At 44.0% G+C, this 15,593-nt stretch overlaps 1 protein-coding gene across 12 annotated transcripts in view; it reads left to right on the plus strand.

Annotated features, from left to right (window-relative positions):
* The window catches only part of NRCAM (neuronal cell adhesion molecule), a 258,429-nt gene that overhangs the window by 221,469 nt on the left and 21,367 nt on the right, over positions 1-15,593 (plus strand). For 7 of the 12 annotated variants that reach the window (XM_030307737.1, XM_032592377.1, XM_030307748.1 and 4 more), the window contains 8 exons: positions 2,077-2,274; positions 2,395-2,465; positions 3,868-4,093; positions 4,466-4,581; positions 6,782-6,989; positions 9,411-9,533; positions 10,401-10,577; positions 11,630-11,665. In XM_030307737.1, the coding sequence (XP_030163597.1) occupies positions 2,077-2,274; positions 2,395-2,465; positions 3,868-4,093; positions 4,466-4,581; positions 6,782-6,989; positions 9,411-9,533; positions 10,401-10,577; positions 11,630-11,665 (1,155 nt within the window). The remainder of the gene's footprint in view (positions 1-2,076; positions 2,275-2,394; positions 2,466-3,867; positions 4,094-4,465; positions 4,582-6,781; positions 6,990-9,410; positions 9,534-10,400; positions 10,578-11,629; positions 11,666-15,593) is intronic. The other 5 variants (XM_030307742.1, XM_030307749.1, XM_030307752.1 and 2 more) reach the window with 1 other exon arrangement.

The following is a 15,593-nucleotide window of genomic DNA, read 5'->3' on the forward strand; positions in this document are numbered from 1 at the left end:
CTACAGTTCCAACATGATATTGCTGTATCATATTGTGATGATGCCATATATGCAAAGCCTTTATCGCTGTGGTAAAAAGCCAGTACCACGTGAAAATCAGTGTGTAACAGAAAATGAGGAAGGTGGTGACCAGTCTCTTCACAAGGTTCAAGAAGTCACGCGATGCCGAATGGGTTGTTAAGACATGAATATTGACGAAGCTGTATAGACCTAACTACTTGCCTGCAAATGTTAGATATTTCTTTTGGCCTAAGGGAACCATGAAGAAAATTACTGAGACACTAAGTGCACTATGAACTGAGGAAATTTGGGAACTCGTGAGTTGGGAGGTTACGCAATGATTCACACAAGAGATAATGGTGGCTGGCATAGGCCAAGAGGATGGAGGTGCTGAAAAATGGTCAGATTTTGCATGTTCTAAAGGTACAGCCAACAAAACTACTGAAACTATGAAGGGAGAGGATCCAAACTTGACTTCAGGGTTTTGACCTGAGTTGTCACTGCCACTTGGGGAGGAGAATCAGGATCACTCTTGGTCGTAACCAGTTTGTCCTGCTATAATAGAGAAACAAGTGGAGTTGTTGAGTCAATGAACTATCTGTCCAAGTCTACAGTTCAGGGGAAGGAGAGGGGCTGCCCATATATATGGCACCAGTTCATGAGACTGGAGATCACCAGCAAGCCAATGGAGATTGAAAGGAAAACTTGAGCTACTTAGCTTCAGAGAACTGTGACACACAACATTTCTACTTCGTGCTTGTATCTGTAATTCAGATCACGGCGCATGGCACGTTCATAGGCAATTAATAAATATCTAAATACTGATTTTTTTTACCAGGGTAGAACATGTACATGCCACAAAATTTTAGTAAATGTAAAAGGATATGCACTTAAAAGTAAGTCTTCTGCACCCCTCTGATTCCCCGTTTCTCCATGATACTGATGTCATCAGTGTGGGTACTCTGAGGGGCAGTACACATATAGTCAAGCGTATATGTATGTGTATGTGTTACAGTAAATCTTTGTGCTCTTACATAAGTGTTCCATACCTTTCTATACCCTACTTGGTTACGCTTAACTGTGTATTTTATAAATCATCCCATTTCAGTGGCAAATGGAGTACCCCCGTTCATTTTTTACAGTTGCAGATTATTCCATTGTGTGGATGCACCATAATTTATTTGATCAGGGTCCTATTGGTGAATGTTTAAGGCTTTGCACTTACGTTGTTTCAACAGCAAACAGTGCCACAATGTGGATCCTTTTTCATGTGTCTGTGAGCATATGCACGAGTACATTCATTCAAAATAAATTGCTAGGAGTACAATCTCTCAATCAAAGGATATCGGAGTTGAATATTGTGAGATATTCTAAATTGTCCTCTACAGAAGTTGTGCCGATTTACACTTCCCAGAACCAAAGTATGAGAATGCTTGTTTCCCTGTGTAATAGTCAACAAAGTCTGTTAAACTTTTGATTACTGCCTATCTGTTCAGTAGAAAGTGATCTCTCACTATATTTATTTTAAATTTTTTTAATGTTTCTTTATTTTTTGGGGGGAGGGGCAGAGAGAGAGGCAGACACAGAATCCAAAGCAGGATCCAGGCTCTGAGCTGTCAGCACAGAGCCTGACACGGGGCTCGAACCCACAAACTGTGAGATCATGACCTGAGCTGAAGTCAGACTCTTAACCAACTGAGCCACCCAGGTGCCCCGCATTATATTTATTTTAATTTCTCCTGTTATGAAAAAAAAAAAACCTGACCATCTTTCCATATACTTAAACTTTCCAAAGGATGTGTAGACCACTTCTAAATAGTTTAAGTAACTAAATTAAGCATGCTGGAGAAAGAATACCAAATATTATTGGTTATTGGGTATTGAGGATAATGATAGAATTCTTAAATCAAACTATTCTAATGGAATTTTTCTTGAAAGGGAAATAACTCATGTTCAGCTACTCTTGTTAGATTGTCCTGTCCATTGTCCTAGCAACCTACCGTTGCATGACTGACCTCATTGTCTTGGGTTCTGTGTGTGTGTGTGTGTGTGTGTGTGTGTATGTATTGTGGCCAGAATTCATCATTGAATATGAAGACGCAATGCATGAGGCAGGACTGTGGCACCACCAAACCGAGGTTTCTGGAATGCAGACCACAGCCCAGCTGAAGCTGTCACCTTATGTGAACTACTCCTTCAGAGTGATGGCAGTGAACAGCCTCGGGAGGAGCCTGCCCAGCGAACCATCTGAACAGTATTTGACTAAAGCTGCAGGTAGGTAAAGGCAGGGGCAGGGGGTGGGGGGTGCCTTCTGTGATGGGAAATAAAATAGGAAACCTTTCCACTGCTTGAGAAAGACTGAAGCTTACACATATGTGACTGCTTAACTTCTAGAACCAGATACAAATCCCACGGCTGTGGAAGGACTAGGATCCGAGCCTGATAATTTGGTGATTACCTGGAAGGTGAGCTCACCATGAAGTCTTCAGCTTTCCTTGGTGTATTTTAGAGTGAAAGAAAAAAAGTTGTTTTTAAACAATGTCTATATTGAAATCCCATATCACCCATTTTGGGGGAAAATATTTATTTAAGAAACATTATTGTGTCGTAGTTAAAGGCTTGATTCTTGGAGCCAGAACGAATGGGCACAAATCCCAGCTTCGTCACTTACTAACTGTGTGACTCTAAGCCAGTTGCTTACCATCTCCATTGTGTATCTGTATCGTGGGACTAGTAATAGAACCAACCTCATACAATTGAAGGAATTAATACATACAAGGCCCTTAGAACAGTGCCTGCACAAATGTGTGCTCAATAAATGCTAGCTAGTATCATCATCGTCATAGAGAAGCATCTAGAAGACGTGTACCAAGTTATTCCCAGTACTCAACTTCTACTTCTGCTGCTGGTTGTTGTTGTTGTTGTTGTTGTTGTTGTTGTCGTTCTTCTTCTTCTTCTTCTTCTTCTTCTTCTTCTTCTTCTTCTTCTTTTATCTCTCTCTGTCTCTCTCTCTCTCTCTTTTGGTTTATCTATATTTTCTGGACTTCAAAAATGAACATATATTCACTTGTGTGATTTTAAAACTTAACTTTGGTAGAGCCATGCAGGCACACCTATATGTATACATACTTGTACATTTATATACATACAGACATGACAGGATAGACTGACACGCCAACTTTTTTTTTTTTTAAGATTTTATTTTTAAGTAATCTCTACACCCAACGTGGGACTCAAACCCATAATCCTGAGATTAAGAGTCACATGCCCCTCCCACTGAGTTAGCCAGGTGCCCAGACAAACCAACATTTTTTCGTTTTTTTTTTTTTTTTTAATGAAGAAAGAAGTAGTTCACCAGTTTCAGTCTCTTAAGTAAAATAAACAATTATGGGCTGTCACACAAACAGGAATAGATGAAGGAAACTATTAAGTTGTCCACCCTTGACTGTGGAGCCAGAGTTTAAGAGGTTTATGTGGTATTTACTACTTCAAGACAGAAATTAATAAGCTTTGTGGGGCACCTGGATGGCTCAGTTGGTTAAGCATCTGATTCTTGATCTCAGCTTGGGTCTTGATCTTAGGGTCTTGAGTTCAAGCTCCATGTTGGGCTACACCCTAGGCGTGAAGCCTACTTAAAAAAAAAAAAGAAAAGAAAGAAAGAAAAGAAATTAAGAACCTTTGAAATGTTGATCCCAAACAAGCTTTGAATCTCATCATGAATAAAAAACGATAAAAGGTCCCTGGAGAACATTGTTAATAGCTTGGGTTTTAGCGTTTCAGTTTAAGTCTAGGAATTGAATTTTGTGTTCCGGGAAAAGGTTGCACAGTCTGTTTTAAAAGCTCTGATTTATTTGGCTTTTCTTGTAGCCCTTGAATGGTTTCGAATCTAATGGGCCAGGCCTCCAATACAAAGTTAGCTGGCTCCAGAAAGATGGCGATGATGAATGGGCGTCAGTGGTTGTGGCGAATGTATCCAAATATATTGTCTCAGGCACACCAACCTTTGTTCCATACTTGATAAAAGTGCAGGCCCTGAATGATGTGGGGTTTGCTCCAGAGCCGGCTGTGGTCATGGGCCATTCCGGAGAAGACCGTAAGTGTTTGATGCTATTTCGTTTATACTTTCATTTATACCAGTGAAACAGACTTACCAAGGTGCAAGCCAAGGCGATTTTCAGAGGGCGCTTAGATTGGGAGGGACGGAGGCAGCAACGGTTTTGCTCCACATTCCTGAATTTAAACAGCCTGCTATGTAAAAACTAGGTTCAGAATGTTAAGCGTCGCTATTTTAAAAAGGTATGTTATTCTCACCAAGTCAAATGAACAGATATCAAATGAACTCTCAGTCCTTGATAACCCAGAGACTAGGGCTGGGTCACACTTCAAGCCAAAATTGTTTGGGGCATTTTTGCATGAAATTCAAAATAACACTGATACTTCTACCCCCTGTCCTGTTTTTCCCTAGTCCCAATGGTGGCTCCCGGAAATGTGCGTGTAAATGTGGTGAACAGTACCTTAGCTGAGGTGCACTGGGACCCGGTACCTCTGAAAAGTATCCGAGGACACCTGCAAGGCTATCGGGCAAGTCAAGGCCGATTTTTTGCACTCTTTCCGTAGGAACAGGCTGTCAGCTGGTGCCTGGTGCACTTCTCTTGGTCTGAGGCCTTGAGACTTCTGGTTTATCCCTTCAGGCAGGGCCATATCTAAGGACCCCAGCTACAGCAGAAGCAAAACCTCACTGCATCCAAAGTGAAAAAAAAAAAAAAAGGTGTTCTCCACTTTTCCCATAGGTGATCTCAAATCCTTCCAACTATTAACATAGGGGCAAAATGGGGGAAACTAAAGTTTAAGAAGCTAAAATACAATGAAACACACCTAGCTTTAAAACAATACTGACTGGGGTGCCTGACTGGCTCAGTCAGTTGAGCACGCGACTCTTGATTTTGGCTCAGGTCATGATCCCACAGTTCATGAGTTTGAGCCCTGCATGTGCCTGCTTATGATTCTCTCTCTCCCTCTCTCTGCCCCTACCCCCCTTTCAAAATAAATAAATAAATTTTAAAATAATAATAATACTGACCACACATGTCAAACACACTAAATTGTCCAGAAAATAATGTAGGCACATTTAAAAAAATTTTTTTTAATGTTTTATTTACTTTTGAGAGAGAGAGTGTGTGAGTGCGTGGGGCGTGGGAGCAGAGAGGGAGACACAGAATCCGAAGCAGGGTCCAGGCTCTGAGCTGTCAGCACAGAGCCCGACGCGGGGCTCGAACCCATGAAATGGTGAGATCATCACCTGAGCTGAAACCAAGAGTCTGACGCTTTACTGACTGAGCCACCCAGGTGCCACTAGGCACATTTTTAAAAAAGCACTCAGATTATACTTAAAAATCATGTAGTCTCAGCTGGGTCATTCTCACTAACATCAGTTATCTTTGTTCTTGGGAGGCACAGAAGAATTGATTCATAAAGGTTTTTGATGGATAGGAGAAAAACTGGCCTCTAGAGATCACTATTTGCACTGAATTTTGGGTTTGCCAGATTCTGTATATATGTTGACTTCTCCTGAAAATGGCTTTAAACTTTTAAGAAGAGGGGCGCCTGGGTGGCGCAGTCGGTTAAGCGTCCGACTTCAGCCAGGTCACGATCTCGCGGTCCGTGAGTTCGAGCCCCGCGTCAGGCTCTGGGCTGATGGCTCAGAGCCTGGAGCCTGTTTCCGATTCTGTGTCTCCCTCTCTCTCTGCCCCTCCCCCGTTCATGCTCTGTCTCTCTCTGCCCCAAAAATAAATAAACGTTGAAAAAAAAAATTAAAAAAAAAAAACAAAAAACCTTTTAAGAAGAATTTGAGAGGACTTAATAAATAATTCTGGATTTTTAACCACAGTTAGTCAACCCTTGGCTTATCCACCTCTCCAAAACCTGTGCCTGCCATTTAATACCAAACAACAAAAAATGTATTTTTTTTCGTGTTTATTTTTGAGAGAGAGAGAGAGAGAGAAAGAGCACAAGTGGGGAGGGGCAGAGAGAGAGGGAGACACAGAATCCAAAGCAGGCTCCAGACTACGAGCTGTCAGCACAGAGTCCAACCCTGGGCTCCAACTCATGAACCGTGAGATCATGACCTGAGCCCAAGTCGGATGCTTAACTGACTGAGCCACTCAGGTGCCCCTAAAAAAAGTATTTTTAATTAAGTGAATCAGTTTGACATAGTGATAAAGGCCTAGACTTGGGAGTAGAGGATCCACTATGGCTTTTGATTGCCCTGTGGCTGGGGACAAACCACTCAGTTGTCCAGGGTTCATCTGTGCTAAAGGAATAATAATAAAAGCTTCGCTGTGGCTTTGAGGTTTAGATTAAATGATATATTGCACATGAAATTGTATTCTGGGCAAGTATGTAAACATTGGGCAGTAATTTTTACTTTCAGCATATTTTATACAAGTAAGCCACTTCAGTCCTTCCATCATCTTCCTTTACCTTATGTTCTAGAAAGAACTGGGCGGGTATCATGCTGTTCCACTTATTTCCCTTAGACACCTCCCACCAAGCAGTTTATAGCCCAGGCTGCATCACATATTCTCGATGCAGTTTCCCGCGTTATCTCTGGGCTTCCACTGTCTTGCTTCATAATCAATGTCTATCGGTTTTGCCAGGAATCGAGTTCTAAAATGCACCAGGGAAATCCTCTAGGGCACAACCATCAGACTTCAGTTTCATGAGCAGGAGGAATCTCGTTTGCCCCGTTCTGCGTCCCTGACTTCTGTTCTTGCTCTTTCAGATTTACTACTGGAAGGCACAGGAGGGTTCACTTAAGAGAAACAGACGCCACATCGAGAAAAAGATCCTCACTTTCCAGGGCAACAAGACTCACGGCATGTTGCCCGGGCTGGAGCCTTTCAGCCACTACGCACTGAACGTGCGAGTGGTCAACGGGAAAGGGGAGGGCCCAGCCAGCCCCGACAGAGTCTTTAATACTCCAGAAGGAGGTAGGGAGTGGTTGCGTCTCTGAGCTTCTAGAACATATGGTGCATCCTGAGAGCCTCTGCATGACAGAAGAGGCCCCACAAAGCTGGCATAGTGTCCACTCCTAGGTAGCCTGAGGGTCCTTGGAAGGCTTCCCAGTACAAAGTGTTCCTCCAAATCCCCTCTCCTGCCTTAAAGTTTTCTCCACCCTTAGCCCCACTGTCAGAAACCTTGCTAATTTGATGTTGGTTGGGGTCATTAACTTTCTGACCTGAAGTGAGTTATGTAACTTCTGTAAGCCTCTGTTACTTCATCTGAAAAGTATGAGAACTCATGTAAGAACCTAAAACACCTGGAAAGAAAAATAATTCTGTAAGTCGTGGTTTACTTCCTTCCCCAGGGCGCCTTCATAGTCTATGCCAACTTTGAGCTGAGTTATGGGGCGCCTGGGTGGCTCAGTCGGTTAAGCGTCTGACTTTGGCTCAGGTCATGATCTCACAGCTGGTGAGTTCGAGCCCCGCATCGGGCTCTGTATGGACAGCTCAGAGCCTGGAGCCTGCTTCGGATTCTGTGTCTCCCTCTCTCTCTGCCTCTCCCCCACTCGTGCTCTGTTTCTCAGTCTTTCGAAAATAAACAAACATTAAAAGAGAAAAAATTTGAAGTTGAGCCGAGTTAGAAGCCTTGACAAAATGGGTTGGGAAGACAAGGAAAAGCATGGCAAGAAGGGGCAAAGGGAGGAGGAGGGAGGATCAAATATGCATTGATTCAGGGGTGGGACATGAGGAGTTTGGATACAGGGACATGGGAGCCTGGTGAATGAGGGAGAGGGGGACAGGAGAGTAAGAAAGATAGGGATTCATGCATTTGAATTTTGCTTCAAGCCCATATTAAAAATGGATTCCTTAGGTCTTTTAGATAAAAGCAGTTTACAGGCAAACCCATCCTGGCTCCTGGTTGAAAGGCTCATGATGTTGACACCTTCCCAGCATTCTCTGAGGGCCATCCTGTGTCCCAGCTCCCATCTTGTTACAATTGCCTGTCCTTGGTTAGACTCATTGCTCCCTAGAGGTTAAAGACTCCTTCCTCTCTAGGCTTTTACTAGTGAGACCTCACGCGGCTGTTTGGGATAGTTCAGGGAAGGTGTCATAGTAGCGATGACCAGTGAATTAAAGGCTAAGGAAGAGAGGAGGTCTTGTGTCCATAGACACAATGGTGTGAAACAGCGTGTCTCCTTAAGGAACTGCAAGTTGTGTATCCGGTAATGGTGAGAAAAGAGAGGAAGGTCAGCCAAGGAGGACCCGTATCATATTAACCTGTAAGCCAGAGGCTCTTAACCTGAAGACTACAGTCTCTTGGGGGTCGACGAATGGGTTTAAGGAGCTCCAAGAACCCCCTCGTTTTATATACAATATGTGTTTATTTTTCTGGGGAGAGTTTTTGGCTGTCATCAGATTCTGAAAGGGGTGCCTTGGGGAAGCTTAGAACTGTGTGCCAGGAACCTTCTAGGCCCAGGCAAAGGCCACTGAAGGCCCCGAATGGGGCAGTGGCAGAGAGGAGAGCAGGGAATGGATGTGGTCGACCTGTACGAGGTGGAACTGACAGGATGTGGTATCCCAGGAGATGGAAGAAATGAGGCAGAGGGAGAGATTCAGGGTGACTCCTTGGTTTCAAGGAAGAGACTTGGTTCCAAGTCGGGGAGAGACAGTGGTGCCATTACCCGACCTAGGGAAGAGGGTGGGCATGTAGAGGAGGTAGCGACCGTGAGGGAGAGCTGCCTCCGTTTGTCATCCTCAGGAGGAAGTGAGAGAGAGGACCAGGCGTGTTTCCTCTGGTAATTGCCAGCCTCTGCCGCAGGGAACCTGGGGGCCTTCCCAGAGCTAAGGGTCTGCCAGCTGTGTGGCTTCTGCCCATCGCCATGAGATTCTGGGCGTCTGTCAGCTCTCCGGGTGAGAACCACTCTGCACCTGGGCAGGCTGGCTCATGCCCAGAGCCCAGCAGGCAGGGTGTCCTGGCTGCTTGGAGACACCTGGTTTGTTGGAGAAAAACAGCCCTTAATAGCCCAGAACGCAGCTGCGTCTACTCAAAGGTCTGGTCAGAGTAGTTTGACTTAGCCACCCGTTTTGCTTTTATTAACACACCATTCATGAGACAATTTCCGTCCCCCTTTAAAAATACTAGTTCGGATCCATCGAGAGGCAAAGCCTGTATGTATTGCGGAGGATGGTTTTAATGAGCCTCAGTGGAAATGACGAGAAAAAAGAGGAAGAGAATAGCTGAACAGGTTCTCATCACAGGTTTGTGTGAGTGTGTTTTTGGCAGGATTGGGAACAAGGGTGAGTTACAGAAAACCTTGGGGAATGGTGTGAATGTGGTACACTATGTCATTTTAACACATTTTGACACCTTCACAAACCTTCTCGTTGATTCCGTGTTCTCACTGTAAGTCCCCAGTGCTCCGTCCTCTTTGAAGATTATTAACCCGACGCTAGACTCCCTCACTTTGGAATGGGACCCACCGAGCCGCCCCAATGGCATTTTGACTGAGTACACCTTAAAGTATCAGCCAAGTAAGTTATTGGGAGAAGGGAAAGGGGGGGATATGGCTTAAAAAAGGAAAACAGAAAAGTAACTGTTTCCTTAAAATACAAACTGGTTATTTCTTTAATGCTGCACAATATATACGTACATACACCTTCCAATGGTATTCCAGAAGGAACTTCATTCACATCATACTTTTTTTTTAAATTTTTTTTTTTAATGTTTATTTATTTTGAGACAGAGAGAGACAGAGCATGAACAGGGGAGGGGCAGAGAGAGAGGGAGACACAGAACCGGAAGCAGGCTCCAGGCTCTGAGCCATCAGCCCAGAGCCCGACGCGGGGCTCGAACTCACGGACCACGAGATCGTGACCTGAGCTGAAGTCGGACGCTTAACCGACTGAGCCACCCAGGCGCCCCCACATCATACTTTTTAAAGATACATACGCTATTGAAAATCAAGCAACCTGCAGAATGATACAGACCTTTGAGGGTGGGGTGGATGCTATTGTTAGATTAGGTAGGTCTTGTCTATAACTAGAAAACAGTAAAAAGAAAAGGGTAGAAAGGAAAAAAAGGGGTTCCTTTGGTACAAGGTCTCTGCAGACGAGGTTTGGGCTTATCAATACATGATTCCACCTGCCAACTTACAAAATAAAGAAACGCTATTGCCACTTAGCTGTCAAATTCCCCTAGCTTCTATGGGGGATATATTTCCCCCTGTTCTGCCATATTAGAGGAGCTGTAAGTGGCTGAGTTATGTCAGGCAAAGAATAAATAGGATCACAAAAGTCAGTGTAATCCAAGTCTGACATTTTTGGTTGGCACACTTATTGATGATACTGTTCCTACAGAACTTCACAGGGAATGCACTTTTTCTTATTTCTTCTTGCCAGTCAACAGCACGCACGAGTTAGGCCCACTGGTGGATCTGAAAATTCCTGCCAACAAGACGCGCTGGACTTTAAAAAATTTAAACTTCAGCACTCGGTATAAGTTTTATTTCTATGCGCAAACAGCAGCAGGATCTGGGAGTCAAATCACAGAGGAAGCAGTGACAACTGTGGATGAAGGTAAGCTGGGTATGTATAACGTTCATGTCACTATGAGTGTCACGAGATAAAAATCTGTGACCTAAGTGGGATGCCTTCTTCCTTCTTCCCACGGAGTATCTATCTTTCCCAACTAATGCAGACACCTGTTTGTGATTTCTCACCCTGACGTCTATACAATCAGTTATTTAATTCCTATGAGGATAACTATTCGATATTTGTTTCCCACGTCTGCGTGAAATTTTTAAACTTAGGTTAAAATGTCATTACAGCATTTTGCCACACATGAATTCAAAGTTCAGGGCCATGTTCTTTCCTGTCTACAACTTTGCATATATACATATACGCGCATGCACATACACATACATGTGACATACAGATATGTGCACCCACTGACATACACATCTGTATACAAATAAATAAATGTAATTCTAGTTCTGGTCTTGATTTGCCAGAAAATGATCTTCTAGGCCACATAACAATTTAGATTGTCTAGCAAGGAATATGAAACAGTTATTAAATAGCACGTTTATTTTGTGTTTGAGCGTGGGACTTTGTATTCCGGTGTGCCATCTGGTCCAGAGAAAGCAAAATGGTCCCATTAGAGTCTCTAGAAAAGGAATTAATGCTTCCTTTCATATTTTAAAACATTATTTTGAAAAAAACAACAAAAAAGATGAGATTCAGTGAAAATTACCAAAAACATTATAAAAGATTTTCTGATTTTTGCACGTCTCTAAATTATAGAATTCCTTAAGGGTGATGTATTGGATCATCTTCCATAGCATGAGGAAATGATGTTTCTACCCAAACATTGGCTTGAAGTCCCCGTTAAGACTTGTTACATAATAGACAGATATGAATAATGCGCCTTAAGTTGTGTGTGGATTTGATTACTGGGTAAGCTCGGGGACACCAACGTATCTCTGTCCCGTGTACCTGACATGGTACACTTCATTCTCCTTGCATGCTTTGGCATTTTAATGAGTGTTTTTATATCGCTTTACATGCTCATGGGTGTGTTACCTCTAACTATATAGTGTCCTGTTTTTTTCTGTTTCCCTTCATTAAAGCTGGTATTCTTCCGCCTGATGTAGGTGCAGGCAAAGGTAAAATAATTCATCTGCATGACTTTATACATGTGTGAAATTTGCAATGTTAAACATGGCGAAGTGCAGCATGGGTTAAAAAAAAAAGATACAAAATGAGCTTTGAAACACCAAACGGAAGAGAAGGTCTTAGAAGATCTTGGCTTTAAAATTAACGTCTAGCTTTGTTTACAAGTAGAAAGCCACACACTGAATTCTACTTACACTGTTTCTCAAGACCTGTCCCTGGTCCAAACCCTGATCTTAGCTTCTAGCAATGTGACCGTGGCTGGGTCGGATGGGACCCAAACTGGGCATTGTCGCAAATCCTCCGTGTGGCCACACCACAGGTTCAGGGTTCAGAAATATTAGTCCTGCAGTGGAAACAGCCTGTAAGAACTCAGATCGACCGAGCTGCCCATTCTCACCTGATTTAGCTCTGCTCCTTATAGACACCGCGTACACGTGGCTGACCTTACACTACACCATCCATTTGGACACCTTCTAACTGGCCCAGGAACCACAGTCTCCGACCACCAGGGCTCGCTCCGAGCAAGTCCTCCGGTCAAGCCCGCATGCTCCATTCCATCTTGTCTTCACCAAACTGCACGAGTCTCTTCCCCCTGGGGGATAGCCAACCTGTACTTTTGTTCTTCTCCGTTTCTCTCGGCTGTCTGGGTGAGAAGGGTTTGTTGGGAGAGCGGTACTCAAATGCCCTGTGATAGGTCTTCCACATGAGGCGGTTCCAAAGATGCCTCAGTCTTTGGCCCTTGGTTATTGGTTGATCTGTTAGCTTTTCTTTTTCTTTTTTTTTTTAAGTTTTTTGCATTTATTTTGAGAGAGAATGCGTGCGCATGCACGTGGGGGAGGGGCTGAGAGAGCGGGAGAGAGAGAATCCCAAGCAGACTCTGTGCTGTCGTGCAGAGCCCATCGTGGGGCTTGATCTCGTGACCGTGAGATCATGACGTGAGCCGAAATCAAGAGTCAGATGCTTCACCAACAGAGCCACCCAGGCACCTCGGTCTGTTAGGTTTTTCATGAGCCCGGAGTCCCTGCCACAGGGCACGGTAATCACGTGGCATCCCCTGGCCAGGGCTTGTCTTGGACTTTGACACACTTGAGTGCAAATAGGGAAGAAGGAGACCAAGAGAAATAAGTGCTTTGCCTGAAAATACTCAGGTCTTGTAAGCGTAGGCCTGATACAGATCTCCCGTGTTGGCAGAAATCTGCTTATATTCGTAGCCTTGGTAAATTGTAAAATGTAGATCAGATAGAGGTTGAAGTGACTGAATAAGAACTGTAGCCATTTTCAGTAATCTTAATAATGTCGTACGTGTGATTTTAGACTTGGAAGAACAAGGTCGTAAAAATTCAAATGTCCACAACACCGTAGAAAGATGGAGCTCTCTCTTTTACACGTAGGGGCGCCTTGCCTGGGATCGTTACATATCAATTAAAATCCTTGGTTGTGTTACAATAATTCTCTGCTGTGTTCCCCGGTAACCTTCCATTGAAGCATTCCAGAGAAAGCCTGGCCTCTTTCCCCAGGCAGGGGACGTGCCCCTGGGGTTCTGCCTGGAGCCAGTAGCTGAGTAATTGTGCTATAACAGGGCTGTCTGGGAGGCTTAGTTTTCCACTGACTTGCCATGTTAGAAGAGGGGATGAGTTCCCGGGAGGTGGCTGGGGGCGGGGGGGGGGGGGGGGGGGGGGTTGGGGGGGGGAGGGATTACTCACTGATGTTAATGAATTAAAACCAATTAAAAGAAATTTTTATTAAAATCATTTAGGCTTGGGGCTCCTGGGTGGCTCAGTCAGTTAAGCGTCCGACTTCGGCTCAGGTCCTGATCTCACGGTCCGTGAGTTCGAGCTCAACGTGGGGCTCTGTGCTGACAGCTCGGAGCCTGGAGCCTGCTTCTGATTCTGTGTCTCCCTCTCTCTCTGCCCCTCCCCCGCTCATGCTCTGTCTCTGCTCTGTCTCTCAAAAATGAATAAACATTAAAAAAAAAATTTTTTTAATCATTTAGGCTCTACCATTTAGTGTTACTAACTCGAATTGCGAGTTACTGAGGATTATAGAGTCGAGCAAAAATGGAGTGTCAGAAGGATCGTGACGCCCCTAATGTTGAAATCTGATGTATCTCAGATAAAAAGAGAAATAGTGCTTAAATATTTTTTTAAAACCCGCACCTAACGGGGCGCCTGGGTGGCGCAGTCGGTTAAGCGTCCGACTTCAGCCAGGTCACGATCTCACGGTCCGTGAGTTCGAGCCCTGCGTCAGGCTCTGGGCTGATGGCTCAGAGCCTGGAGCCTGTTTCCGATTCTGTGTCTCCGTCTCTCTCTGCCCCTCCCCCGTTCATGCTCTGTCTCTCTCTGTCCCCCCCCAAAAAAAAAATAAACGTTCAAAACCCGCACCTAACATGATTTTCTGCCTTGTTTCTTTTAATAGTGCGCTAGTAAGTAAACATTGCTTGCCTAAAGGGATGGCATTTGCCATAACACTTTCAACTGCTCAAGAATAATTTTTATCCTGGGTTCCCCTTCCTTAAAAATATTTTTTTTCAATGGAAGCATGAATTCTATTCTCTTTCTGTTCCTTCTCCATGCAGGTTAGATAGTCCCTGCGAGGAGAGAAATGAAGGTTCTCTATGATCCTTCTAAATTTTAATGTTTTTATGTGTGTTTTAGTTTTTACCTTAAAAACAGATGAAAAACAGTAAGAGAGGAACCGCTGAGAAAAAAACATGCATGACGTCCTCCACAGTTGGACTCATCAGTCTCTACTGCTTTTAGTTCACCTCTGATTAAAGGGGAAAAGAGATGCCTCTGGGTTTACTTTTTTTTTTTTTTAATTTCCTTACAGATTTTGAGAGATGTTAATGAAACCCAAGCCTACAAATATATAATTACAAAAGGATTACTTAAACCGAGAAGTAGAGTCCGGGATAATGCAGTTAGCTGTGCTAATGCCATAGTGACCCTTTCCCTCAACAACCCTTAATTTGAACATGGACACACTCTTGAGATCTTTAGGAGTCCTTTATGTGGCTCTGTGTCCTTATTTGGGTGAAGCCTTCAGCGTCTGTATAAGAGTTATTATTGGTTCGCTGTGTCTGTTCAATTTCTGTGTCCTTTTAAAGGGACAACTTCTGTGTCCCTTTTAAGTAGTTCTGGGGCCTGGGATTCTAGGAAATAGATCTGTGAAGGCATCTATAGAAATGAGCCCAAAACGCACGGATAATGGATTTGAGTTCTGGTCTCAGTGTTGCTGATGGATGGACACGGCTTTATCCATAGCCTTTTACTTTCTCACCTTCAGGACCAGTCATCAGAACACTTTTGTGAGGGAATTAGTTGGGGTACGGGAATAGGGAGAGACTAACTGGCAGGTCAGGAACCGAACGTGATTCTTGATGTAATTAGCAGCCGACTGTGGTCAGTCAGTTAGGACTGAACAGCGTTGGGCACCGGGGAGCTGGTGACCAGTCCTCTCTGTGGTCAGACTCCCACTGAATAATTACACCAGAGTTGGTCCCACCACAACCAGTGAAGTCAAGCAACAAGCTAAAGAATAAACAAAAATCAGGTTTATCGTTTGGCCTGAACAACAACAACAGAAGGATGATATAGAAGGTTCAATCAGTTCAACAGCTGATGTCTATCTGGCCCATAAAAGGCAGCAGCCTTTTTGAAGGCACTGTGTAGGTTAGTAAGATGGGTCTTGCCTTTGATATGCTGAAAATCTGGCAGGTGAGACTAACAATTTAAAAAAAAGATACGACACTCCTACTCCTTTGGCTGGCATGTCAAGGAAGTTGATGAGTGGAGAGTAAAAGCAAGGAGCGTTGGAATTTCTGCACTAAAAGTACAATATCTTCTCTGAAGATCAGCTAAGTGAGGGCGCCTGGGTGGCTCAGTCAGTTAAGCGTCCGACTTAGGCTCAGGTCATGAT

The sequence above is a fragment of the Lynx canadensis genome, chromosome A2 (genome assembly GCF_007474595.2).
Source record: "Lynx canadensis isolate LIC74 chromosome A2, mLynCan4.pri.v2, whole genome shotgun sequence".
Lineage (NCBI taxonomy): Eukaryota > Metazoa > Chordata > Mammalia > Carnivora > Felidae > Lynx > Lynx canadensis.